This window comes from Cygnus atratus, chromosome 21 (genome assembly GCF_013377495.2).
Source record: "Cygnus atratus isolate AKBS03 ecotype Queensland, Australia chromosome 21, CAtr_DNAZoo_HiC_assembly, whole genome shotgun sequence".
Lineage (NCBI taxonomy): Eukaryota > Metazoa > Chordata > Aves > Anseriformes > Anatidae > Cygnus > Cygnus atratus.
In genome coordinates, this window is record NC_066382.1 from 4470932 (window position 1) to 4498804 (window position 27873).

General features: G+C 47.0%; 1 protein-coding gene across 1 annotated transcript; it reads left to right on the forward strand.

The window, feature by feature from the left end:
* Nucleotides 1–55: 55 nt before the first annotated feature.
* On the forward strand, nt 56–27835 carry PIK3CD (phosphatidylinositol-4,5-bisphosphate 3-kinase catalytic subunit delta). Its single transcript, XM_035557587.2, has 23 exons — nt 56–142; nt 7337–7500; nt 8858–9086; nt 9534–9763; nt 10613–10792; nt 11445–11594; nt 11911–12000; nt 13238–13459; nt 16639–16735; nt 17149–17279; nt 18185–18244; nt 18458–18625; nt 19335–19456; nt 19620–19763; nt 20434–20533; nt 21411–21589; nt 21798–21901; nt 22501–22579; nt 23424–23591; nt 24357–24480; nt 26161–26306; nt 26902–27034; nt 27629–27835. The coding sequence occupies exons 2-23, from the start codon at nt 7360–7362 to the stop codon at nt 27764–27766; spliced, it is 3135 nt and encodes a 1044-aa protein (XP_035413480.1). The 5' UTR covers nt 56–142; nt 7337–7359; the 3' UTR covers nt 27767–27835.
* Nucleotides 27836–27873: the final 38 nt, after the last annotated feature.

The window sequence follows — 27873 nt, forward strand, 5'->3', positions numbered from 1 at the left end:
GCCCTGGGGGGGGCCGCACCGGGACCGGGGCTGGGCCGGGGGCTGGGACCGGGGGCGGAGCGGGGCGGAACGCGACCGGATCGGGGCCGCCCCCCTCCGGCAGCGGGGCCGGGAGCCCGGCGGGCACGGGCGAGCGGAGCAGGTGAGGGGGCACCGGGCGGGGGGCACAGGAGGGGGGTGGGGGGGCTTGCAGCGGCTCTGGGGCTCGGGGGGGGGCCCCGGGGGTGCCCGGGCTTGGTGCTGCCCCGGCAGGGCGAGTGGGGCCCCCCCAGAGCTCCCGGGAGCTCCCCGATGCCTCAGCGGGTGCAGGGAGTCTGGGCGAGGTGGAGCGCTCTGGACTGTCCTTGGCAATATAAGGCTTTTTTTTGTTTTCCCTTGGTGAGGAGCATCTGGGCTTCTGGTGGCGCCTGCCCATGGGAGCAGTTGGAAGAAGACCAATTTCAGCCACCTCCTCGGTGAGGTGTTTTTGTTAGCGCCGCTTCATCCAGCTCCCGGCCGTGCCCGCGCTGGCAGCGGGCGTGCGAAGTTCCCAAACCTCCCCGCCAGCAACCAGAGCTGCAGCCGCCTGCGTGAGCGAGGCTCGGGCACATGAGGGGACCGAACCGCAGCGGGGTCGGGTGGTCAAAGTCCCGCATCACACGCGTGTCGGGGCTGGGGAGGGAGCTTTGCGAGCCGCTGGTTTGCGAGCTCCTGCTCTAACCACTAAGTGCACAATTTGTCGCTCGATGCCTCCTCAGGCAGTGCTGGCAGCGTAGCTGAGTGTCTGTGAACTTGCCTAAAAGGCTGCTTGAAAGTTTCCGCCGGGGCAGAGTTCTGGAGTCCTCCCGTCAGATGCTTTTCCTACCCCCCGATATTCCTCTGCCTCTCTCTGGCGATGCTGTTTTGCTTCCAGAAGGAGGTATGGCTGCCTGCTTCCGCTGCTCTTAAGGTGCCTCACCTGAGCTTCCCATCCCTTCCCTTCCTTCTGGCTGACACTTGTGGCCGTACCCAAGGTCCTGCTGAACCCAAACGAGGTGCAGCACTGCCATGCTCAGCGCTGCCCGAGGAGCTCTGTGGCCCTGCCGGTATCGCCCTGCATGCATTCTGTTTTCCTCTCTGTTTCCCTGCTGACAACCCCGTTCATCATCGGCCCCACGCACAAACGAGGTTAGCTCCGGTTCAGATTGCATTAGTGCAGTTCTGCTTCCCGCTGCTCCTCGCTGGGATCCTGTTTTTTGGGCGTGTGTATGTGTAAGGCGGGCATGGAGCAATGTGAACGCTCAAAATAAAGGTGTGTGTATTTCAGAAGGGGAAGAGCGGGAGCCAAGGGATTCTTTGGGTCCAGCAGTTGTTCAAGGCCTGATCCCTGTGGTCTTCCTGCAGCTAGAATGCCTCCTGGGGCAGTGGGAAGGCCCATTGCTCCCTGTCAGTGTCTCAGGATGCTGAAGGTGCCGATTTTTACGTAAATACTGGTTTGTATCAGCCCCTCTGGTAGGGAAGGGGATGCTCTGCGGAGTTGCAGAGGCCTGAAATGTTGGGTGCGTGCATTTTCATCCCTTGCCCAGTTGTCTTGAACAGATCCCGTCATACATCTGCTTCAGTCTAATGGTTTGTGTAAGCAAAGTAATGAGTAAAGGTGATTAATCAGGGGCTTAGAGATCTCTCAGGAAAGGCATCATGGAAACAATGCAGCTACGTGCCCTCTGTAGAGCCAGAGGAACAACAAAGTATTGTGAGAACAACCGAATCAGTGCAGAGAATTGTGTGGCAGGATATAAAAGATCAATCTATAAAACAGAAGCTGATAATATGCAAAAGTCTTTATTTGAGTTTTATATTTGGCAGAGGTAGAGGTCTGACTATGGCAAACCAAATAAAGATCACCATATTCTAAACCCACGTTTGAGGAAATGAACCCCATGCATACAAAAGCGTTGACTTCAGGTGTTGTTAAGGGTTTGAATGCTTCTCCCCACCTTTTCAGGGGTTTTCCTGCCTGGTTCATGGTCCAAGCCTTACACTTAGGCGTGCGTTGGAGGAGGAGGATCCAGAGGCAGAGCTGTGGTGTAACTCAGGGCTGTGCTGAAGGTGCAGTGCTGTCACAGGAACGGAAAGGGAGCACAGATGGCTTAGCACAGCTGGGACACTGACCTGTACTTTATAGAGAACTTATGGAAACTGTAAAGGAAACACTTTTGACATGTGAGAGCACAGGAGCTCTTGTGTGCCAAGTCTATCCTATTAACTTCTCTGAAATAAATGATGTTTAGAAGCAGCTCCAGGTCCTCTAAGCAGTCTGGAGCATCCCACCTAATCCGCTGGGGCCAGGGCACAGCAGATACTTGCACCTCTGCACCCGGCGGTCTCCCAAGCTGTGCTTCTAGCACCTTTCCCCAGCATGCGTTCATTTTTAGAGGAACAAATAGACAGGTTGTCAGAGCTGCTAAGGTCACAACAGAGCTTCTGTTGGTTGCATCCACATCCTGGTATTGAGGCCTGGGTCACAAATTCTTATGTTAGGCCATAAGGCCAAGCAATTTCAGCTGTTTTTAATATGCAGTTAAGTTGATGAGTGGCACCTGGTGCACGTAACCAGCTAGCCCTGCTGAGGGGCCTTCCCCAAAGCTCCCACCTGCAGTCACTTTGAATTGCTTGCGTGTCTCTGGGGGCACGCTTGTGTGCTCAGGGAGTTTTCCCAGTCTGTTCTTTGAGGGGAATTTGCAGGTTACTTTTACAAAAGTCTGATGCTCAAATGACTTGCCTTTGCTCGCAGTGTACAGCAGACCTCTTTCAGCCCATGACCACCACCAAAAAAGCAAGCTCAAGCTCAACACACCTTCAGAAGACTCCCTGACATGGGTGTGCTGTGTCGGGGAGAGCACAGTCTTGGTTCAGACCTGCTAAACATGTTGCTTGTGTGGTAAAGACGTGCCAAGTACATGTGTACATAAAAATTCCCGTGGTCTCCTCCCTCAGCTGAGCTGATGCCTGCAATGAAAGTGGCTTCCTGCAGTCTCCCACGCTGCACGCATCACCTGTGAGCTCCGTGCCACTCATTTCTTATAAAGTTGAAAGGTTTTTTGTAGTCTTGGGGTTTAGTAATTCTGTAATCGGTTTGTAGGCGTTAGAGCTTCCGTGTCTGTCTAACGCAGCAGCCTCGCAGAGGTTTGTGGAACACTACTCTGCGTGTGATCTTGATAGCTCGCTGCTTTTTTTTTTTTCACTCAATAGCAGTTGTGTGTTGTAAACACCAGAGCTGTGGTTGATAAGTTTATAGGAGGAGATGTGTGTTAGTGTGTTTTGTGTTGACTGCTGGCTCACTAAATACCACCCAGGTAATTTCAAATGTGTCTGCTACGTTCTGCATAGGTTTGCCTTTCTGTGCGCTGCATGTTCCTCAGTGTGCTACGAATTCAAAACGTGTATCATGCCTACATGCATTACATGGCATCCAGTAACGTAAGGGTTTTATGATGGACTCATCCCATCTGCATCTCAGCTCTGTCTTGGCCATCTCTCCTCTTTGGGAAAAACACACATTTAGTACCTTCACATTAAAGCAAGGTGAGACCTTAGGGAGGGCAAAGCAGTCTGTAGCTTTCCTGTAGAATAATCACTTGAGGCAAAGAGGGAGAGGAAACAAAGGATTCATCCTCACCTGGAATTTTGTCTCATAATTATTTTCCTCTGCCTCTTTTTCTGCCCAGGGATGGAGAGGTCTGGGCATTGTCAGATGGATTCGTTGCCCATACGGCTCTCAGTAAGGCAGTGATTAGCACCAGTGGATGCGCCTTTCCTGATTCCCTGGAAATGGGCCGACTCCACATCCCAAAATTACTGAGGGATTGAGGAGCAGGTGTCCACTACTAATAATTTTTGCTGTTGCTTGGACCGGGCTGAACCAGAGCAGGGGGCAGTGTGGAGCGGGTCCGTGTGTATTTTATTTCTAGTTTCATGAGAAAGTCTTTCTTACCCAGCTTTTTACTTTCCCCTTTGAAAATATTCCACAGTGCAGAAATACATGTGAAAAGGGGATCACACTTGACTGCTGTGAGAATTGTGGGGAACAGCTTCTTGCTTAGACCCATGGAAATCTGTTGGTGCTTGCTCGATGCTCTGGGGCCTGCATTGTGCAACATTCATCTCTCTTCCTCTTACATGCTCTGAGAAGTCCGAAGCGACACTGAGCCCTGCCAGCTGCGTTGTGGCTGGCCGCTCACCACACCTTGTTCGCAGCACCCGGGGCTCCCACCACGCGTGCTTGCTTACTGTGAGAGAAAAACTTCAATTATTGCCTCTGTGTGGGCCACGAAGAGTGGCTCTTTAGGGCAGCGGGGGTCCTGCCCCTCTCAGGAAATGGCAGAATAATGTTTTGAGCAACCTGCATCTTGCTTTCGTGTTGCCAGCTGCGCCAGCAGCACTGTCCACGAGACATGCTGGCTCCCTGGGGTCAGTCTGCCTGAGGGGCTCCTGCGCAGCCCGTCACTTGCAGCCCTTGCATAATGTTAGGCGTCCAGCCCAAGTGAATGCATGCCACGGGGCAGTTTTTAGGTCAGTTTTGTATATAAGCAGGCCCTGAGATAGATGAGGAGGTGTTTAAGGTCCCGTTTTTGATTCACATGCTCTGTGCGTGGCTCCAAAAGGTTGGTCCTGTGTGAGGGCCTGGCCTTTACTTCAGATGTACACGTTTGGCCACCCAAACAGATCAGCTGGCCATCCAGTCCTGAAATATCCCTCTTGGATGTCGTGTGTGTAGGCCAGATTTGGGCACTTGGCTTGTCTGCCCTGCTCCTTGGCCCCTGGGGCGTGAAGTGCTGCGCGCTCCCTGACCTGAACCAGGCCTTGGGCCTAAAACAAATCCTGGAGGGCTGTGGGAGATGTGGCTGCTGGGGGAGGATTAAGTGTTGCAGGAAGGTGGAGGTGGGGGAATGTGGAAGTATTCTAGCAAGAAGACGATGTTCTGGGGCGTATGCAGTAGGAAGACGAGGGTTGGGGGAGTCTTCTGTAGAAAGTGGGTGGCTACAGCCAGCGTAGATAAGCAGGAGCCTTAGGTAGCATGTGTACTCGCATGGGGTGCGTTCTGTGGGTTTGCATCCCACAAAAATACAGACCTCTGTCTCACCCATGCTTGCCCTGGCTTTGCGGGATGTGCAGGCTGTGCAGTAGACTAATTTCTGTCAAGTGTGGGTTGAATAACTTGAACCTCAGACTGCCAGGCCTACAGGTCGTAACCTTACCATAATCCAGTAATCCGTACATTCAACAGGATGAAAGATTGAGATGAAGCTGGGACTTTTAGAAATCGGCAGCTGCAAGGAGAAATCTATGTTTTCCTTTTTTTATTATAGAAAAAAAGACTGCAGCAGTGAAAAGCAAAGAGTATATTTCAAATGATACCAGTAGAGTAAACCCTGACAAAAAGGAGTCACACAGCATTTGGCTATTTGTAAATGGCAAAGTGACCTAGAGAAAAGGGAATTGTGATTACTCTTTCTCATGAGGTCAGGATAGTGCAAACAAGGTTACAGCCTGGACAACTCTGTTCTGATTTCCCAGGGCAAAATGGGAGATGAAAGTGGGGGAGATACCTTGTCTGTCTTGGGGTGGTGCAAGATACCAGTCTGTGCAGAGCTTGCTCAATGTAGCAGCTGTCACACTGGATCAGATCTAAGGTTCAGCTAGCAAAGTGCTCTGAATTTAGCTGCGAGAAGAGGAGAGATTTAGTAACAGAAGCATTAGAGGCAGCACGAGTCCAGAGGTTATCCTTCCTTTGGCATATCCACCTTGTCTTCTGTTGGAAAACATCCCTGTACATCATGAGATAATCGGTGTGATGCCTTTGGAAAGGTCCTGAGCAATTGGAACTTGGCGTTGTCGTGCTGACATCTTAGGTATGGTAATTCATGGCTTATGGGAGCTTTCTGTCAGGTAGAAATCCTCAGCAGAAGAAAGCAGCTTGGCCAAAATTGCATCTTCTGTCTTAGCTTGTCAGCAGGGTCATGGCAGTTTGCTGCCTTTGTTCCCCTTGGGAAGGGCTGAAGGAACAGGTATTCTAGAAACCTGCTGGTTTTATTGTCAATGATCAGAGGACCAGGCAAGCTTGTTTTGCCTTATTCAAACTTATAAACCTTGCCTCCTCCCCCTTTTACTTCCCTCCCTCTTAAGGCACATGGGTGGTTTTGTGGTCTCTGTATCCGGTCCGTGTGTGATACAGCATGTGCACTGAGGAAGCAGGACAGATAAAACATAGCTCATATTTCTGGGAATCCTTGCCTCACTGCTGATGGGGAAGTGTTGTGCTCCCAGGCACTGCAGATAAGATGCTGGGCTTCTTGTCATAGCAAAGCACAGGGCTGCCAGCAGTACTTCATGATTCGGGAGACCCAAATCTTCAGCAGCATGCTGCTTGGTTTCTCTCTAAGTTTGTACACATCTGACAGCTGCAGATCCACATTTTAAGTTGTGAAGTGAGCAAATTTTGTACTGATATCATGGACCGAGGATAAGTGACACTGTCAGAATTGCTCAGGGCATGTGCAGGGACAATTTTAGAACCAGCAGAGTCAGACTGGCTGCCTGTCACCTCTGGAGGAAGCTAGGATTTTATACTGCTGCAGTGTTTTGCTCATAGGCAAATGAATGGAGCTTGAGGGTTTCTCTGACTTTGAGACTGTGTCTTTATGAAGGAAACCATATGATGGCCCTCTGCTAAATGCCTCCTGTTTTAGGTGTTCATGTGCACATTTATCCTGTGTTTGTACCTGAAAGTGCAAGGTGAAGGGATGCAAATGGAGTTAACAAACTTATTCTGAGTGCTTCAGCCTTAGCTTTCATTTTCCCTCTGCTTTTACCAGGGTGGGGACTATGCAGTGGAGTGTTATTATTTTTTGTTTAAAGATGTGTGTGTACTCAGAACCAGCAACACCTCTTTCTCCCTCTGCAGACTGGAACTGAGCTCTGGGAAAACAAAATGGAGCTTGGAGCATGTGGCCTGAGGATTACCTTACAAAGCCAGGGGTAGGGACTCATTTTTTGTGTTAACGGCTTGGTTGGAAAATGAGCTGTTGGGAAGATAGTTCTTCAGTTTCTTTGTCAAATAGAGGTTTTTAAAAGAGGTTAAGAAAGGGTTGCATTGAAATAGAAGCAAATTCTATGGCAAGAATATCCCTTTGGTTTAAAGGCACTGGACTGGAAATTTGACTAAGGTGCTAATTTTCCTGAGCTATGCAGATATGCTGATCTTCCTTTCTTTAGGTCCTTTTGCACACTAAGTTTGTACAGAGCCCAGCACAGATTTGAGTTGTGCCCTTAGAAGATATTATGTAGTGAACAGCAACATTTTTCTCTTTCCTTGCAGGTTGTAGCTAAGAAGTGAGCAGGATGCCCCCGGGCATTTACTGCCCTATGGAATTCTGGTCCAAGGGGGAAAACCAGAACATCCAGGTGGACTTTCTGCTGCCCACAGGCATATACTTGAACCTCTCTGTGTCCTGCAATGCCAGCTTGGGCACCATCAAGCAGGTAACAGCCTTGTTCCAGTCCTGTCTGCAGTCTCCTGGAACAAGGAGTCTGTTCTTGGGAACGCCAGGGGAAATGTTTTGGGTCTCAACCCAAGTTGGATTTCTTCCATGTTGCTCCTTGTGACAGTCTCCACAATCCTAAATGTTTGTCTAGCTGCTGAGGTGCTGCTGGTGGTGCCAGTGGTGCTGGGCTTAATTCACTGGGCACTTGTCCAGCTCTGAGACACGAATCAGTTTTTGAGTAACTGTGGAATGAGGGCAGATTCACGTTGGTGACACAAGGCTCGTGGTCTGCATGTTTGATCAGTGCTTCCCTGAGCCGTCCAGTCCCCACGCTGGATTTTTCAGTATGAGTGCTCTCGTGTATGCAGATGCAAGGAGAAGTCACCCCAAATAGTCAAATACAAATGCTGGACTGACTCCAAGTGTTCAGGATGTCAGCACAGCCCTCTCTTGCCTGACAGAAACTGAACAGTGAAAGCTGAGAAGTGAGAGAGAGAATTCCATTTGAGAAATAAAACGCTACAGTGAAACCGTGTGTAAAAGGCACGATACTTTCTTGTTTCCCTGGGCAGGAGGAGGGGTAGGGGAAAGTGAAGGAAAACAGAATGGAAAAGGTTTTCTCTGCAGCAGCAACCTGGCCTAGATGAGTCACAGATCACAAGGGACAGAAGCACAATGCCAGATTATTCCAAGTTTTCTCATACTGCAGCTTTCAGGTCAAATAAAAAAAAGGGCAAGTGGAGCTGATCGGTTCCAGCTGCTACGTTCCAGGTCTGTGTTTTACAACCAGTAGGCATGCTGGGTCAGACTGGAGGCCCATTGACTGCAGAGCTGTGTCTCCTACAGCAGATGCTTAGGAAGAGTAAAGGAGTGGAATATGAACGAACACGTGGAAGTGTTGTCTGCTGGGAGCAAAGAGGCTTGGAGAACTGGATAGAGTTCAGAAGACTTTGGGAAAGTGCTTGGCTCTGTCACAAATTTGATGTTACTGGGGCAATTTACTTAATCCACTTTTCCTTCCAGTGAGAGTAATTTCTCATTTCACCAGGCTAGCAGTCAGCAGATACTTGCTGTGAGTTATCCAGGTGAGGGTTATTTGAATACCAAGGTCAAGAGATTGACCTTGCCTGGAGCACGTGGCAAGCACAAAAAAAGGAGGCCAGTTAAAGGCACTAGAAATAAATCTCCCCACAGTTCAGCAAGATTTGGAGCCCCCAGACTTGGCTGAAAAGCAGCCTGTGAGTGCAGGAATGCTATGAGAGGTTTGGGAGAGGGAGGTTGTGGGGTGGCAGAAGGAGGAAGATGAGGTTCTGGCGGAGCAGCAGTAGTTTCACCCTGCTGTCATTCTGTCCCAGGTGGTGTGGAAGCATGCTCAGTATGAGCCGCTCTACCACATGCTCAGTGACCCCGAGGCCTACGTCTTCACATGCATCAACCAGACAGCCGAGCAGCAAGAGCTGGAGGATGAGCAGCGGCGGCTTTGTGACATCCAGCCCTTCCTACCGGTACTGCGGCTTGTGGCTCGAGAAGGCGACAGAGTCAAGAAGGTTATTAACTCCCAAATCAGCCTGCTCATTGGGAAAGGTCAGTTCCCCCACCATGGGTCTCACCAGGAGCGTGGTAGGGCTGCTGGCTGTTGGTGATGCATGCCTCTGTCCCAGCCAGCGTTCCTAAGCATGGAATAGCAATGGAGCCTGCTGAGATGGTAGATGAAATAAGCAGCATTGGTCTGTAGTGGCTCTGGTAAGGGAACAGTGTATGGGGAAACCCAAGAAGAAGGGTGATCTTCCCTGCTGGCAGATGGACGTAGTAATTGCATCGTTACTCTGCCATAGTAATTACTTATTTACTCCGTGCAATTCTGCGGAGGAAATAAGCAATTATTGGTAACTTGGCTGACTCTTCTCCTTTTGACCAAATATTAAGCGCGTGTTTAGGAAGTTTGTTTCACAGACACTTGATTACCAAAGGGCGATTGCCCCTGTTGGGTGCAGGTGCTTATTTTGTCTTTCTCTCTTCCTCTGCATGTAGGTTTGCATGAGTTTGATTCCATGCAGGATCCAGAGGTGAATGATTTCCGCACCAAAATGTGCCAGTTCTGCGAGGAGAGAGCAGCAAAGCGGCAGCAGCTCAGCTGGGCAGCTTGGATGGAGTACAACTTTCCCTTGCAGCTGGAGCCCATGGCCAAAGGCTTTGGGACTGGACTCTTGCACACCCCCACCAAGAACATTTTTGTCAACGTCAAGTTTCAGTCTGGTGGGGTAAAGCACAAATTTTTCTGTGACGATGTTTAGCTTGTTTGTGTTTTCCCTTTGGGTACCTTTGGGCATTTGGAGACGGAATAATGTGTACGTGGACAGTGTTTCCATCTGTTCAGTGTTCATCTTCATCCTCCAGATTCCATTGCCTGTGGAGATGGTTGGGAGGGATACTTGCGCCTCCAACCAAGGGAGCTGTTTCCCTTCCTGACCATGCGTTGGGTGTACTGGTTAGCTGGTAGCTGAGGGTGCTGCATGCACACGTGGTGGAAAGCTTTTTGTTTATGGGTGGAAGAGAAGCACAGAACCAAATGTATGCCTTTCCTTTTGAAGCCCAAGAGTCTGCTCAGCTCATGCTCAGCATATGCTGCTCGCAGACATTGGTCTGTGTTGCCCATGGCCCCTGTTCTTGCCTGCTACCCTTAATTAATGTGAGTTTCGCATGTTTTGCCTGGGCATGAAGCAAAAGCCACCCCCAGGGGAGAATGGCCTTTGGGAGCAGTGTGTTTGAGCACGATGACCCTAGCCACCATCTGCCTTGATGATATTATGAAGATTTTTAATGGCTAGCATAGCACCCACATGTGCTGGTGATACTGCTTATACTGGACTTGAAGTTCTTGATTTCCAGCCCTGTGCTTGCACTGCTGAAACACGTTTCTGCCCAGTTTGGCAAACATCCCTACTTATTTGCTAATGCGTTTGTGGGGGGATAGGGTGCCTCCCTATCCTTCCCTTCATTGTCAGCCACAGGAATGCTGTTACCTCCCTGCTGAGCTATTGCTGCTTCTTGTGCTGATTTCAGCCCTTTGCTGATATTTGATGGTCCGTGCTATGTTGTTGGGATTGCAGGAGAGCTTCACTTTCCAGATCGCCCCAGATGAGTTCCCCATCACGTTAATGAGCTATGCTATCAAGAAGCAGGCTACCGTCTTCCGCCATGAGACAATGGAGAGCCCGGAGGACTATACCCTGCAGGTGAACGGGAAGTACGAATATCTGTATGGAAACTACCCCCTGTACCAGTTCCAGGTGAGCCTTTTGTCTTCCTTTATCAGCGAGTCTGTTCCCCTTTGCGCTCTTGCAGGGAGGGTACGTTGAGACATGTCCTCCATCAAGGAGACATTGCTGTTTACAGGAATGCAGCATATTGATGGCAGGACCCGGGTGCTGCTTGGGGCCAGGGGTACTTCTAGCAACCTGACAGGTCCTTATGTTGTGGGGGGCTAGTGATCTAGCTTGTCCCTGGGTAGCAAGTGCAGTGTAAATAAGTGCATTTATACATTATGGTTCTGGAAATGTCTGCTTGCTTGCATGGTGGGCTGGAGGTTTGCTTCCTGGAATTTGGGCAAGTATAATCCCCTATCCTGCGTTCACCTGGCAGGGCAAACTGCAGCTGGGAGTGCTGAATCCTTCTCAGCAGTTTCCCTTAATGCAGCCATATGAGTCTGTTGCTGTAATGCTGGTTATAAGGCATGTCACATTTGTGGCTCTGGCAGTGTGAGTCCAGGGAGATGCTGGATTAAAAAGCAACAGGAGATAAATTAAAACTGAGTTTTGATTGTTGCTGTGTCCTTTCCGTATTTTCTTTCCACCTGTTTCTGCTTTGGGCAGTTCTGATTTGCTCGACTGCTCATGCCTGCCTGGCTCTGTTTCATCCGTGCTGACTCTTCTGTCTTTGCAGTATATTCGCAGCTGCCTGCACCGAGGCCTAACGCCCCACCTGACCATGGTACACTCATCCACTATCATTGCTATGAGAGATGAGCAGATCAACTGTATTGCCAACACCCCAAAGATGTCTCCGAAGCCTCCCCCGCTCCCCAAGAAAAAGGTAAAAGGGCACAGTGACCCCACCAGGTCACCCTGAACTCACATGGAGATGCTGATGAGGTCTTGGAACACCAGCTGGTTCTTCCTGCCATTCCTGGGGCAGGTTCTTCTCTAGGGTCCAAGAGCTGGGGGTTTCCAATCAACCTTCGAGCTCCCTCCACAAGTGCCCAAGTTGTCACAGCCTTCATACTGCCCACCTGCAGCGTCACGCTCTTTTCTCTTGGGGCAAAAAGCGTGTGATGAGCGATGAGGTCTTGCCATAGCTTGAGAAGTCTTTGTTGCATCTATTTCTGATCTGAACCCTTTCCTCTTTCTAGCCAAACTACAGTTCTCTCTGGTCCTTAGAGCAGCCTTTCTACATTGAGCTGGTGCAAGGCAGCAAGGTCAATGCAGACGAGAGAATGAAGGTAGGTACCGGCTCAGTGTGGGGTTTTGGTTTTGTGTTTTGGCTTTCTTGCTTTCCTGGTTGCCTCGGTCTTGTTTGTGTGTGGTGAGGAAAGCAGGGGCTGATCGCTCGATCTCATGTGATCCTCATCATGCTTCATTCAGCCCTCAGGCAGCTTCTGAGCTGCAGCACAACAGGAAGGGGAAGGCAACTTGCTAACCAGCAGCACAGCAGCAGAGCAATGCGTTCTTAGAAACACTCCTCTACAAGAGCTTCTGAGTAGCAAACAGTGCTGCTCCCCTGCAGTGATGCTGCTTGACAGAGCTGTGGAGGGGCAGGGAAGTCTGCAGAAAGCAGAGGAAGGGAAATTCAGCTCTGAGAAGAGAGAACGATGGGAGATGTGGTGACTGGTAAAGTTGAGACAGAAAGCATGATGCAGCAAAGCCCTGGGATTTGCAAGGTGCTTGCTGGGAAGAGGGAGCAGGCAAATGAGAAGGGGAATGGCTGCCCTTTGGGAGAGGAAGGAACCAGAGCAATAATATATCATGTGTATAGGTGTTCTGCAGGACAAAGCTTTATAAAAAAACAGGCAATGAAATAGTTAATTCTTCTGTCCAGTGCCCCATCGTTTGCAGGGAGCTTCTCCTGGGGAGTCTCCTGTGATTCAGACTAGCTAGCAATGCTGTAACGAGGTAAAGCTGGGGATGAGCTTGGCCTGACAGCCGTACAGTGATCTGGCAGGCTGCAGGAGCAGTGCAGATTTGCAGGCAGATGTGCACCCAGAGGCAGCTCACAGCTGGCACTGCACTGCAGGCCTGCTCTGGCGCCCAGCGTTTGCATGCGCCCTCTCCTGCAATGTTGATTTGCTCCCTCTTTGGCCTAAGCACTGGCTCAGCTCTCAGTGTCTGCCCTGCTTTTTCAGCATGACAGGTTGCTGAGGTTTTGTAGCACCTCAGTGGTTTGGTGAGTATTTATATTGCTTGGCTTCACAGGATGGAACCTGTAATACCCTTACCGATGGATTACCCAAGCATTTAGCAATGATTAAGCAGCTCTTGCAAGTCTGCATGAAGTAAGAGGATAACAGTGCCCTTACTGCAGCTGGGTAAAGTTGGAGATTAGGGGACATAAGAGGAAAGGAGTAGGGCATCCTGTTCACAGGATTGGACTCCCTGTCCCATTCCTCTTCTAGTCATGGGTCTTGTGTGAACAGGTCAAGTCCCCGTGGATTCACGGTATTCTCTTACTTCTCCCCTCAGCTGGTGGTGCAGGCAGGTCTCTTTCACGGCAATGAGATGCTGTGCAAAATGGTGTCAAGCTCTGAAGTGAACGTGTGCTCGGAGCCGGTGTGGAAGCAAAGGCTGGATTTTGATATCAACATCTGTGATCTTCCCCGCATGGCGCGGCTCTGTTTTGCCCTCTATGCTGTCATCGAGAAGGCAAAGAAGGCACGCTCCACCAAGAAGAAGTCCAAGAAAGCTGTAAGTAAAGCCAGCGCGGGACCGAGCCAGGCTTGCTAGGGCTGGAGGGCACGGGACACCAGTCTGAGCCGAATGCCCTTTGCTTTCTGATGGCTTTGTTAATAAATGAGCTTACAGAATGACCGCCAGTAACTTCCCCAACAGGAACAGGAAACTGAGGAGTGGCTGCCTGTAGGAAAGGATGTTTTAACTGTAATTTCTTCTCCAGAAAGACTGTTAAGAAACATACCCAGCATCTGAACACATACAAAAAAGAATCATTTGTGTTAGTTTCTCCATTTTGCTGTTCCGCAACTTCCTTGTTTCATAGTTGAGGTTAAAACCATCTTCTGTGCTGCATCTTCTTTCTAGTAAGCTCTTTCATGCAAGCGCATGGAGCAAATTAACAGCCAAGAACGGGGAAGAAAATGAGGAATGTAAACACTGGTTGTAGCAAAGCTCTAGGTGAGACACAATAAAAGTGCAGGACCTTTGGGGTTATTGTTCAAATGCTGCAAATTGAGGATGGAAAGTGTCAAATCACTTTGGAAGCTCTTGGTTTGAGCTTCTGAATCAGAGAGGTAGTGATATTTCTCATTTTCCTCACCTCTATTTCAAAACTTCTAACCCATTAATAACAATAATTTAGTAACTAAGCGTAGATCTAAGTGCAGTCTGTAATTGAATTTTTGGCTTCCTGGTCTTGTAACTTAAGTAAGCATGATGCCTCTAGCTCTTTGCATGCGAGGACTTTTCTTTGTGAGCAGCAAATGCATCTGTTCCTCTGTAAATGATTTTTTTGCAGCCATAAAAGCACTGTCACCATGCTTTAAACAGGGGATTAGTCATGTCACCTTTACCAGAGTACAGAGAAACGAGGGACTGACAAATGCGATCACAGAAGATTTTATTAAGTCTCAGTTCTGCCTGCTCCTCTTCACTGCTGGGAGGTTTGCTGAGCTTTGTCGTGTTGACATCAATAGGGCTCTCGGGGTTACAGTGCATTAATATCTGGGGAGCAACCCAGGAGTCCTGATGGACCAGCTTTCAGGTTGGAGACTTGAGGCTGGAAACATTTTGAGGCCAAGACAGGGAACAACCTTTTTATTGTTTGTTTTTTTACTTAAGAATAGCAGAACTCCAACTCTTGCTGGAGGCTTTTCTTGAACAGAATATCTGATTCATCCACAGTCTGTGTTTTTGTGGTCACACAGGAACAATTTTCAGTTTTGAAGCAGTCAGAAGGAAATTTTGCTGTTCTGATTGATAAAACAAAACCAGTGCAGTTAGCTGAGTTGTTCATGTATGTTCTGGTAATGAGAAGTGGTTGCATTCAGGTGAGCTTTTAATGTGAAATCACAGTATTTACTGGAGCTGAGCTTCGTAGAAAGGGAGTTGTCCACATCTTCAGGCTGCAGCTCTGAGTGAGGTGTCCAGATCTCGTTTGAAATGATTGGTAACTGGAAGTTCCACTCAAAGTGCACTCTGATTTTTTATTAGATTAAATATCTTTTTGCTCATAGTACTCAGAGGTTAACTACATGCATGTTGTTCGTCTGTGTGGACTGTCCAGAGCAGATAGGTAGAACTAAATCATTTACGACCACAAAAACAGGCGAGCCTGCAGCCTGGCTGGGATGAGTCAGAGCGTTAATGTCACTGGTTGGCTTTCGGTGTTTCTGTAAGTCATGCAGGAGATATTTCTGTCCTCAAGATGCTGAATCGTTGCTCTGCTGGACTTTATCCACCAAAAATCTTGCCCAGGGTTCTGGCAGGCTCTGTGCAGTGACTTGATGTCATTTAGTTAGAAATTTAGTCTGTTAGACTATTTCATTTAGTCTGTTAGAAAAGGTTATTGCTGGTGGTGATGTGTGTTTGGCTTTTCCCTCCGGTCTGAAAGCTGATGTCTCAAATAGGATCTTACTGAAGATGCTGAGTCTAATCAAATCGACACCAAGGTTTGTGAGAGGCCACTTGGAAGTGATTCATTTAGCTGCATTAGTGAAAAATGCTGACTATGTTACCTCCAACAAGTCTTTTGGTGTCCCTTCTGGAGAGATCTAGAGATATATTCTCTAGAATGTATCAGTGGAACAGGAAAATGCCTCAGTGGGGATCCCTTTCAGTATTACACGGTTTGTGGGTTGTCTCACCAGAATTTTGCCTTGCAGCCTCTTTGCAAGTCAGTCTCTGTGCCGGTGTTCACTTAAGCCTTGGTGTTTTCTGAGCAGCTGGGTGAAATGCTGGTTTTGCTGAAACTGTTAAATGAAGTCAGCTGTTCCATTCGGGGAACCCGAGCACAGGAAATCTTGGGTCACTTATGGGATATGCCTGTCGGTTCTAGTGGCGGGGAACTGGGTTGGAGCACAGAGATGGATTCTCTTTCCTGACCATGTCCCAGTCACTTTACTTGCTGGAGTCCTTCACCCCCAAAATGAGACTGGCTTGTGTAACTGGGTTGAGTTTGGGCTTTTGGGAGGTTTTTTTGGGGTGCTTTTTTTTTTTCCCTCTTAATGCTGCTGTTGTTGGGATTGGCAGGGTAAAGTTTGTCATCTATAGACAGACAGTGTTCATTACTGTACAAAGGATTCAAGCCTTTTCTTCCCATTATCAGACACACTTAGCATTCTGTATCATTTTCCCAGGTCATGTTAACCGCCTCTTCCCTGTTTCAAAACTGAGGCTCTTTGGTCTCCCCTCAAGCTGTGAAATATAGGAAGGATAAAAGTCAGCTCCTTCAAATATCATCGAGTGTAGAGTTGTGTGGCCTTACTGGACACTTATTGGACATCTGCAGCTCCGCTAAACTTTGAGTGATGAAGCTTTAGGCATATTTGTGGGGAGTGTTTGGTGCCATTCAGCATTACAAAAAGGACCCTAACTTGTGGTAAATATCTGAATTTGATGCTCTCTTACACTCAAATTTTAGGAGAACTTAAAAGGTAGGCAGCAGGCATCGCCACTTGGGGTGGTGAATTCTTTCCAGCAGCTCTTTGAGGGGATGCCTGTGCCCTCTGCAATGGAAAGCTACCTGCCTGCAGCATTCTGTGTAGCAATTTGCAGACTTGGAAGAACTTTTTATCCCTGGCTATTGTGAGGGATTTGCTTTGCATAGGGGTATCTCTTTCTTGTTCTGCTCTTCCCTTCCCTCAGCTTTTGCAATTACAGCACCCTGGTAAGTTTCTTTCTTTGCTTTCCAGGACTGCCCCATCGCCTGGGTGAATGTCATGCTCTTTGACTATAAGGACCAGCTGAAAACAGGGGAATGCTGCTTGCACATGTGGTCCTCCTTTCCAGGTACGTCAGGAGCTAGAGCTACCTTGTTTTTCTGTGTCTTCAGTCCCCACCACAAAGATGGGACCTGCCCTGAATCCTCCGTTGCTTTCCAAGGGGTTGTAGGAAGGGCGTACTGGTGCTGCAGTAACTTTCTGTGCTAGCAGTTCCTGTACCGTACTCTGTATTGTGATGGCACCTAGAGCCCTGCCGAGATTAAGGCCTCATTTTACCTGGCATTGCACTCATGACATAAGAGGTTGCTGCTGTCCTGCAGATACCATGTATATTTTGGTTGTGAGAGGTCAGGAAAATGAAGCGACCTGCTCAGGGCCATGCAATGACCACTGACAGAGCTGGAAGCAATTCTGTGCTCTGTTTTCTGGACCAAAGCTTCGGAAGATCAGGATTCATGGGTTATGTACGTTGTTTTTCAGATGAGAAAGGCGAACTTCTGAACCCCATGGGCACAGTACAATGCAACCCCAACACGGAAAGTGCAGCATCCTTGGTCATCTGCTTCCCCAACGTTGCATCACATCCTGTGTATTACCCATCATTTGAGCAGGTAGGGGACATGGATGCGTTTTTGGGAGGCACAGAAATACCCTAGCTTTTTAGTGCAGGAGCATGCAATATCACTGTCTCTTGGGTGGCTGATGACAAAGACCGGGTACAAACTCATTGAATGGATATTGCTAATTCAAAAAATGACCTTTTCTCTTAACCTGTACTGGACCTTTGAATAGTTTTTCAAGCTGAAAGGAAGTACTAAGGTACAACACTGTCATCCATGAGCATTTGTTTGCAAATGGGTTTAACTGAGCTACCTTTAAACTGCAGGCGGCACTGGGCTCTATAGGAAAGAAGAGGAATAAGGGGAAATGAGTGAAAGGAGACAGCTCCCTCCCTTTCAGCACAGAACGATAACATACTGTGTGGTATGAGAATTTTCCATCTGTCACTGCAACTGGCCAGACTTTTAAAGTGGAAGAAGAAATGTGCCTATTGCAGGAAAGGAGATCTGCTCTGCCAGGGACATATACACATGCTCATCCATGATGCACGTTCTGGCTCAGAAGCTTTAACAGATTGTGCCAGCATGCACGGCGCCTTGGGCAGTGCTGTCTCTTTGGCAAGCACATGCCAGTTGTAGGAACCTGGAGTGGCTTGTGGTAGCCTGGAGTTCAGTGACCCAGCGCCCCGTACATGGACCATGTGGGTGTGCAGTTGTGCTGGCCTTGGAGGAAGAACTCATCCCTTGATTCTCATCCCTACTGGGGAAAGGGCACCATGGGCAATTAGGTTACACCTCTGAGCAGAGGTTCCACTGAGTACATTACCTACACCTGGGCTGTGAGGGGTGATCCCCTTCTCCAAAGGTAGCAAGTGACTGTTCTCTAATGCAGCATAAATGCCTGAAGTGATGGCAAGGTGGAATTAAGAAATGAGGACTCTGTATTTGTGTTCCAGCTGCTGGAGCTGGGGAGGAATGGAGAACCACCCCGCACTGCACCAGAAGATCCGGAGGAGGTGAGTTTCTGGCATCAACTGTTCGGGTATGTACAGGCTACAAGCAAGCCTAGTTTCTTAGATCAAGTCATGTATTTCCATCTTGCCCACAACCAGCTTTTTTTCACCAACCTGGGTCATTCCCCAGTCCTACAGGGTTTCTCTGAGCTGAGCAAGCCCTTTGGCTTGAGGCTGAGCCCTCTGTATGCTCTTTTCTGTGATTCCCATGAGCAGAAGCTGCAACTGAAGGAGATACTGGAGCGGAGGAGCCACACTGAGCTCTATGAACATGAGAAAGACCTGGTGTGGAAGATGAGATATGATATCCGTGACCAGTACCCACAAGCTTTGGCAAAGCTCCTTATCATCACCAAATGGAACAAGCATGAAGATGTTGCCCAGGTGAGGATGCTGGGGCTGGCAGTCAGGACACATGTAATGTATCTTTCAGTGGGCAATCCCTCTGTTATGTTCGAGAGGCCACTTTAACTAGGGATGTTTGGCAGTGCTCCTGTGCAGGCAGGATTGGCATCACTGGGGCTGAGCAAAATTTTCTGTTCTGTCCCAGTTGCTGCAAACACCTTTGTATGCTGAGTGGTACCCAGCTGAGTTGAGCTTTGGCTCTGTGTGCTGTCCCAGGCTCATTACTGACCAACAAGGTAGTGCTTATTCCCTCTAGAAAGGAGGAAACTGGAGGCAAGAAAAAATTATTTCAGAGCCAGAAATAGGATCTGGATTGGATAATCTTAACTGATAGTCAGAGACCAGCCACAAGCTACTGCAAGGGTGTCAGTGAAGCTCTTGCACTGAGAACTTCAGATTTCAGTTACAGGTGGTGTCTGTGCTGTTCATCCCTCCTCACTTCAAGAGCTTTTATAGGAGCTTCTGAAGATCCCCTTTCAGTCTACACTGTTATGCTGCAGAACAGTGCTTTTCCCAAAAATTGACAGTATTTGACATGGTTTCTGCAAGCTGGCTCTGAGGCATCTTTCGTGACTGAGATAGAGGGTTCCCCCTGGCCCCACAAAGGATCTGCTTTTCTATCAGTAGATTTTTAATCAGTCTTAAAAAATTTGTTCCCTTTTTGCTCTTTTTTTTTTTGCCCTTACAGATGATTTCCCTGCTTCAGACCTGGCCAGAGCTGCCTGTCCTGAATGCCTTGGAGCTGCTGGATTTTAGCTTCCCTGACCGTTATGTTGGCTCCTTTGCTATCAACTCATTAAAGAAGCTGACGTAAGTGTTCAGCGCTAGGGGATGTGGAGCCCCTTTCTACATGTGTTTAGGGTTGCTAATAAGGACTGTGAATAAGGCCAACAGCCCTTTCTATACTGTTTTTGTAACTACACTCGTTGCAGTAAAGATGAGGTGGTCTTTTATTTTGCCTTTCTGTCCACAGAGATCACGAATTGTTCCAATACCTGCTGCAGCTTGTCCAGGTGCTCAAGTATGAATCCTACTTAGACTGTGAATTAACCAAGTTCTTGCTGGATAGGGCATTATCGAACCGTAAGATAGGCCACTTCCTGTTCTGGCATCTCAGGTAAGAACAAATGTTTTAGGCTTTTGCTCAGTAGTAAAGTGAGACGAGCATTTACTGGATTCCTCATTGCACTGCGAAATAAAATAGCAAGCATGTCTGTATGTGTGGATGCCAGGGAATTTATGTAAAGGCTGTTAGCTGGCCTTTACCTAAGTGTCTTTCACTAGAGCATGAATGGGATTTTCTTCTTGTGGTTACAAATCCCCAGGAACTGCTGCTTTTTACTTGAGAGACTGCATGAGGTTTATTCAATGAGGATGTGACATTTTTTGGTTGGTTTGGGATTGTTTTGTTTGTTTGTTTTCCCAGGTGGCAGGGAAGGGAGGAGTCTTGTTTGGATTAGGCTCTGTTTTCACAATTTATATCTACATGCCTGGAGTTGAAATTTACTTTGGACATCCCTGGCTACCTGCCAGCTCCGAGCCATAGGCTCTGACCTGTCCTTACTCCTCAGCTAATCTTTTCAAAGGAGTGGTTAACCTTTTAGTCATTGAGAAAGCTGTCTCACCACTTCAAGCAATACTTTTTCCACAGCACCTTCTGGGGAGGGTGTGGTTTTTTTTGTTGTTTTGTTTTGTTTTTCCTTCCACACTTTTTGCTGGCATGAATGGGAGAATTAGTCACTTGCTGTGGTGAGTCAGTTTTGCTTTAACCTCCCTTCTTCCTCTAGGTCAGAAATGCATGTCCCTGCAGTTGCCTTGAGGTTTGGCTTGATCCTGGAAGCATATTGCAGAGGCAGCACCCACCATATAAAAGTTTTGATGAAACAGGTAAAAATTGCTTTTAGCCATAAGGTTGACATCCCTCTTGCTTGGTGCTTGTTCTCAGCTGTTAGTTTTTTCAACTTAAAGTTATCAGTAATACGAAAAGAGCCTTGCAACTGCTATATTGTTTTTGGCATATCCTATTATGAGCCTGGAGTTCCCCCATCACATGCGACTGCTCATCTCTTACTCACCCATACGTATCCCAGACTACAAGATGTATCTAGAATAGTTTGACATGTTCAGACTGCTGTTATTAGATGAGTTGAATGAATTGTCATCTAGTAGGCATTGCTCAAAATTCTCTGCCTGATTTGGAGCAGTGCAGTCTTTCCTTCAGTTGCCATGTGGAGGTAATCCTGGTCATTGCCCACTCTTTAAAATTCTTTTTTATTATTTGTCAAGGCTCACTGCAACCGCTTCAGAAGTGAGGGACTCCTGCATACATGAAGTCAGAGCTAAGACGTGCCCACAAACAAGTGCTTCTTCTGTTTGCAAGCTGAAGCGGTGCTTTTGCATAACCAGACCTCCCCAACAGCCTTACAGGGCAGGGGCTATAGGACTCATCCTCATGTCTTCTAGCCAGTGCACTTCATGCCTTTTTTCTGGTGCTTGATGCTGTGCATCATCCCTGATATTTACGACAGCAATCATTACCTTGCAATACACTTATGCCCAGCAGAATATCCGTAACTGATTATAGATGTCCTTAAGCAGACAGTACGAAATTCATTTTGTTGTAATGTGTGAACTGCTACAAGTTGAGGAGAATGTAATCAATACAAGCAATGTTTGCATTGCACAGTGGATTTTTGTAGTTTTTAACCTTTCTCCAGGTACTTCCTATTTGTTAACCCTATTTTGTGTCTCCATTTCTTTGCAGGGAGAAGCACTCAACAAGATGAAAGCTCTGAATGACTTTGTTAAAGTGAGTTCTCAGAAGGCCACCAAGCCTCAAACCAAAGAGATGATGCATGTGTGCATGAAGCAGGAAACTTATCTTGAAGCACTTTCCCACCTCCAGTCTCCCCTGAATCCCAGCATTATCCTCGCTGAAGTTTGGTAAGCAAGATAGCTGCATCTCTTCCTCCCTTTGTGCTGCAGGTTTTGCTCAGCAGGAGAGCCAGGTTTGTGGTTACTCTGAGGCCCTCTTTGATCATGGGTGGCACATGGTCATTGACAATGCTGGGTGCTGTTGAATTTGCAGCTTAGATGGATGCTTTTTTTTAACAGGTAGAAACACTGATGGTAGTATTTTTATTTCCCCTAGTGTGGATCAGTGCACCTTTATGGACTCCAAAATGAAACCTTTATGGATTGTTTTTAATAATGAAGAGACAGGTGGAGTGGGTATCATTTTTAAAAATGGAGATGGTAAGTCTTTAAAGGATGTGCTTTCATAGGCGTAATAGTCTTACATATTTATTGTGGTGAATGGGCCTAAAAATGGACCATTAAGATTTTTTGTCAATAAGGACCATCAGTGTGTTTGATGTTTTGGACAGTAAGCTGGAGATGTAGTAAACTCTCCTCTGTATTTCATAAAACTTAACAAAGTAGTACCAATTATTTATAGCTGGATATCCTTGCAAAGTAAAATGTGAGGTCTGGAAATGCTACATCAGTCCTTGTAGGGTCAGAGTTGTTCCTGCTCAGTTGTGTCAGGGAGATGTTTTCTAGTTAAGTACTATGTTGTCTGCTATGGGAAGAGCTTTGGCAAAGTGAAGTAGCATTTATCTCCATTAGATACCTTAACTCAGACCTGATTATACTGCAATACTTTACAATATTCCTGAACTACTGAACGTTGCTCTGTGATGATGTTCTCTGCTAGCAAGACGTAGCAAGTGACAAACATGGCAAGGGCCCCTCTAGCAACCTGCTGCAGGGGCAGAGCAAGTTCAACTGCAAAAGAACATGAGCGGAAAATGGGAGGCACTCACAACCCTTTCTTCCTTTGTAATGCTGTGTAGATCTTCGTCAGGACATGCTGACTCTGCAGATGATCCAGCTGATGGATGTTCTGTGGAAGCAGGAGGGCCTGGACCTGAGGTGAGTAACATGCTCCCTGTTGGCCTGCTGCAGTGGTAGATCAGGCATGGTGAGTGTTTTACCTGCAAGCTTGTTTTGTCTCTGCCAGGTCTGTCCAGTATTGTGTGAACAGCTAGTCAGGTTTTATGGTGCTGAGGGTAGAAATGCAACAAGAGGTGGGAGAAAGAACTGGGACGTCAGAGACTCCCAACTAAATGAACTGTGAAGGAGAAGGGATGCAGGCAGTTCTATTTTAAGTAACACTCTGCAGCTGTTCCCACAGGGCAAGGTTTAAGGAAAGAAGTATGAGGACTGTAATACAGTCCAGGAGCAGAGGCTGTGGAAATTCACTGATAGCAAGCAGGTGTTGATGATGTATGTTGTTACTGGACCTGAAGTTCAGGGCTGCTGCTAGAAACAGAACTGCACAGCTGTTAAGTTAGGATGTAAGTGGTATTGGGCTTAAATCAGGCTCTTTCACCAATTTCCCATTAAGCCTTAGTTATGCTGCATCTGTGTTGCTGGGAGGCTATCTGTACCAAACCAGTGCTTGGTAGTTGGCTTAGATACCCTCCAGTTGGAAGATGCTCTGTCTTCTGTGCACCCCAGCTGCAACCTGCCCTTAGCACATCTGAAGCACTATAAGGTGAAGGTCGGTAGGCCCTTAGGAATATTTCTGCTGGCTCAACCCCCTGAAGAACTGTGGGATGTTCCTTAATCCCAAACATAAAACATGGGCAGAAAGTACTGTTGGAATTTCCTCTACCAGTATGCTTTTGATATGGGAGACAAGGGAAAGCTTGAAAGTCAAGACACCCCACTTGTGGGCAATATTTCAGCGGAAGGGTTTCTTTCATCTCTGCAGGATGACCCCTTATGGCTGCCTCTCCACAGGAGACAAGACTGGGCTGATAGAAGTAGTCATGCATTCAGATACCATTGCTAACATCCAGCTGAACAAGAGCAACATGGTGGCCACTGCAGCCTTCAACAAGGATGCACTGCTCAACTGGCTAAAATCCAAGAACCCAGGGTAAGTGGGCTTGACGTTTACTCAGTGGTGCTTTACTGCTTTTTTTTCCCCCCCTTTCAGTTACATGTATTTCCAAGCTGTCCTGCAATAGCCAAGGCTGCTCCACAGCATAGCGCACTAGAAGGCATTATAGGGATCTTGAACAGAAATGGAGGCATTTGGGTTACTGTTTGCTAGCTTTTTTGACCTTCAGTAGCTTAAGGTAGCACTTGTCACAGGTTGGATCCAAAGCTTGGCCTTCCCCTTAGTCCTGTTACTTTCTTGAGTAAGTAGTCAGTGTGGTAAGAGCTGGAAAAGGGGTGGAAAGAGCAATGCCAAAACTGGAAGGTGAAAGAAGAAAACAGCAAAGCAGCTGTGCAGCTTGGGGGTTTAGCAGGCACAGAAATAGAAAGCAGAAAATATCAGCCCTACCCTGCTCAAACTCCGAAGGTGCTAGCAGGAATCATTCAAGAACCCCAGGTGGTGTTTTGGATCTGTGGAGACCTAGAAATGAGTTAATACCAAGTCATTTTAGTTGAGACTGTGGACAGAATCTTACCCAGGCCTTTCCAGTTATGGACAGTTTTTACTGCAGCTGGTTTTTGTGAAGTGAGGATGGGCATACTGACTCTGGAGTACGCTACAGAAGGTGTAATTCAGGCACATAATTCCCTTACTTTCTCCTGCACGTCTGCATGGGGGAAGCTATAACAACAGCCTTCCCAGCTGTGAAGTACTGGTGTTCAAAGTAAAATTTCATTTCAATCTTTTTCTTACCCTCTTTAGTGACGCATTAGAACAAGCTATAGAAGAGTTCACTCTCTCCTGTGCTGGCTACTGCGTGGCAACATACGTGCTGGGGATAGGTGACCGGCACAGCGATAACATCATGATCCGGGAAACTGGCCAGGTAAGGGGCTATGCTGCTGCTGGAGAGGGGCACGAATTCTACTTAGCAATGGACAGAAACATCCCAGTGCAGTCCTACTGCTAAGGAATGTACTGCCCCTTCCAGTAGAGGCAGACTGGACAACCAGTCTCAATAGCTTCTATCACTGAGAGGGTAAATACAGTCTTATAATTTGAATACGCTTCTGGAAGTGTCAGCAGCCGCCAATGTAATATCTTATCAGGCTGCTGTTAATACCCACTTTGAAATCACAGTGGAACAATTCATACATCTCAGACCTAAAACTGTCTGCAGATCCAAACCTGAGCACTGTACTTACCAGTCTGAAGACTTACTTGGCTTCAGCAGAATTACAAATCGCTTGTAGTTGCTAGATAAGATCCTCAGTTACTTGCCCAAGATGATATTTTTATAGTCTTTCTCCTAGATTTTTTTTCTTAAACAGTTGCATATGGTCAGTGTGGTTTTAATTTCACCTGTACCAATTCCTTTACTTCTCTAGTGTACAAGAATAGTTATTAGAGATTATATTATCTTCTCTTTGAAATACAAAGGACAAAACTAGAAAAAAAAAGAAAATACTTTTTCTAGTAGAGCACGGACTAAATTACAGTAGTAATATTCTGACAGAGGGGAAAGTATAAGCTGTGTCTCTTGTTTAATTGTGAATTCTACAATGCCTGAACAACCTTGTGCTAGCCACTGCAAGGTTATTCTCCTACAGATCCAGCCAAGTCAGCTAGTTAATGGTTGAAAGTAAGAAATTAGCCGCTGACATTTGAGACTCCTGGCAACAGTTTGCCTGCCTGTATTGTTTCTTTGTAACATCCCCCATCTCTACATCTTATTCCCCTAAATCCGAGCAGTCATGGTCATAAAAACTTACTAGCGCCTTTGTTCTGGGATCATTGCAGGGACAGAGCCACCACGTCATTCACTAACTAACTAGGCACTAACCTTTCTCCCTGGGCTGTGATTAGCAGCAGCTCTTATCTAGGATTGCTTCTTCTCACCATATAGAAAACAAGTGTTGGGGAGGAAGCCTACAAAGCTGTTTCTGCAGAGTAGGGGCCACTTAGCTGTTTGTCCACCTGGGGGAGCTGATGCCCTGCGGTATGCAGCTGTGGGTTTTGTATATGCTCTGGGGTTTACAGCAGCTCTGTAAAATCGCCATAATGCACAAGGTTTGGCACGTGAGCTTCCTTCCCGTCATTGCACCGGTGATGAAACAACTTCACTGTACTTTGTATTTAAAAAAAAAAAAGTGGCTGTGGTGGAAAGCTTTACCTGAACAAATAATGTTTTGTAGCAGGAGGATGTCTTATTTCCACAGTCTGGGACTGCAGACTGCACTGGTGGGGTAAGACAGCAGCCCATCATAGATAGTTGTCTTTCTGCTCTTCCTAGTGACACCCTAATGCTTTTAAAATGTATTTCCAGCTACACCAAGTATGAAAGAGCTAAGTACCTTTTCTGTGCTCTCCCACCTCCAATTACACTGGAGGCTATCTTGGCAAGTAAATATTTCCTCTTTCCCCAAAGGAAAACAGTCCCCAGTGGAACAGGTCAGTTTTTTCCCTCCCAAAATCCTATCGTCAGTATCTTTTGAATACAGTAACCATGAAGAGAGGTTGGCTAAAAGAAGTACTATTCTGAAAACAATTTTTTCCTTATTTCCAGCTGTTCCATATTGATTTTGGTCACTTTTTGGGGAACTTCAAAACTAAATTTGGTATTAATAGAGAACGAGTTCCTTTCATCTTAACATATGACTTCGTGCATGTCATCCAACAAGGAAAAACTAACAACAATGAGAAGTTTGAAAGGTAAGTGTTAGCAGTTAAGTGTTAGACTTCAGCTTTTTAAGCTCTGAATTTTCACAATTTATTTCTAGCAGTGGTACGTAGCGTATAGCTGTTAAATCCATCAGTGCAGGCAGAGCACACAGGCTCAAGCGTGACCCCTTGCCCTTTGCCTAGATCAGATGGCTCTGAACTGGCTTTTTAAAGTGACCAAGTATGTGAGTAGTCAGCCACTTACCTTGTAGCTGTCAAATCTCATTGCACAAAATAAGAGACTGTAGCACTTGAATCTGCAACTGTTGTAGTCTGTGGTCCCTTGTCCAGGTTCTTGGACTCAGGTTTGTGGCTGTGGGGAGTACATCCCTGGACTAGATAATCCAATGCAATCAGATATTCCTAGCTCTTGCTAAATGGAGAGCTGAGGAATTTACAAACATTAGCTAGTCCTTTCGAATATATACAAACAAGGTAAAGCAAATAAATAATGTTTTAGACAAGGTGAAATGACATGCTAGTCATCAATGCAGACAGTAGGCCTCAGACTAATACCTAGTCTTGCTTTATAAAATAGCGTATCTTGCAGTCTTCAATGCATTGCCTCACCTTCCTTTCTGAATAGATTCAGAGGTTATTGTGAAAAAGCCTATATGATTCTGAGGCGCCATGGTCTTCTCTTCCTGCACTTGTTTGCACTGATGAAAGCTGCTGGCCTGCCAGAACTCAGCTGCTCTAAAGACATTCAGTATCTAAAGGTAAGAAAAGCAGAGCCTGGATACGGTTGAAAATGAATACCTGATCGTGTAGTTTTGTGAGGAGTTGTAGGTCACAGTGGAAGTTTCTTTGAAGGAACTGAACTGCAAAAACCGTGAGTAAATGTCCAATGCTTACGTGCAGGTGTCAGAAATACAAGGTACTGGTGCTCAGGGAAGAATTTCATCAGATTCTTCAGCACAAAGGCAATACGTACCTGGTAGAACCAGCTTGCAGGCTAAGACCACAGAGAACTCTTTTGGTGGAGTATCACTTCTTGTTCTCAACTTGCCTCTTACATTATAACAACCTAGCTTTTGTCCATCTGAAAGACAGTAGCTTTGTACAAGAATACTAAAAAAAATCTAATGCTTCCCTAATTCCAAAAGCTAAGAGTAGGATGCCGCTATTTATCAGAATGAAAAAATGTGCAGCTATAGTAACCATTCAAAACAATTATTTGGATACTTGTTCCCTACACAGTGCTCCTTTCAGTAGAGTAATTTCTGAGCAAGTAAGTATTTTAGCAGTTTAGCCATTAATTGTTCAGTTGCCCTTTCAGTAAGACTACACTGATTTCTGCCTCTTACCTTCAGGATTCCCTAGCTCTCGGCAAAACGGACGAGGAGGCACTAAAGCACTTCAGACTAAAGTTTAATGAAGCCCTGCGAGAGAGCTGGAAAACCAAAGTGAACTGGCTAGCACACAACGTATCCAAAGATAACAGACAGTAGAGCAACTGAGTCAGGCTGCACACTTGCTCCGAGAGAATGTAATGCCACTTGCACTGAATCCAGCCGTTGTAGACTGTTTTATAAAGACTGATGAATGTTGCTGTGTT

Coding starts and splice junctions, on each gene's coding strand:
- PIK3CD (XM_035557587.2), top strand. CDS start 7,360: ATGCCCCCGGGCATTTACTGCCCTATGGAATTCTGGTCCAAGGGGGAA. Junction 13,460..16,638: donor AGAAGAAGTCCAAGAAAGCT/GTAAGTAAAGCC, acceptor TTTGCTTTCCAG/GACTGCCCCATCGCCTGGGT. Junction 22,580..23,423: donor CAGGAGGGCCTGGACCTGAG/GTGAGTAACATG, acceptor TCATCTCTGCAG/GATGACCCCTTATGGCTGCC.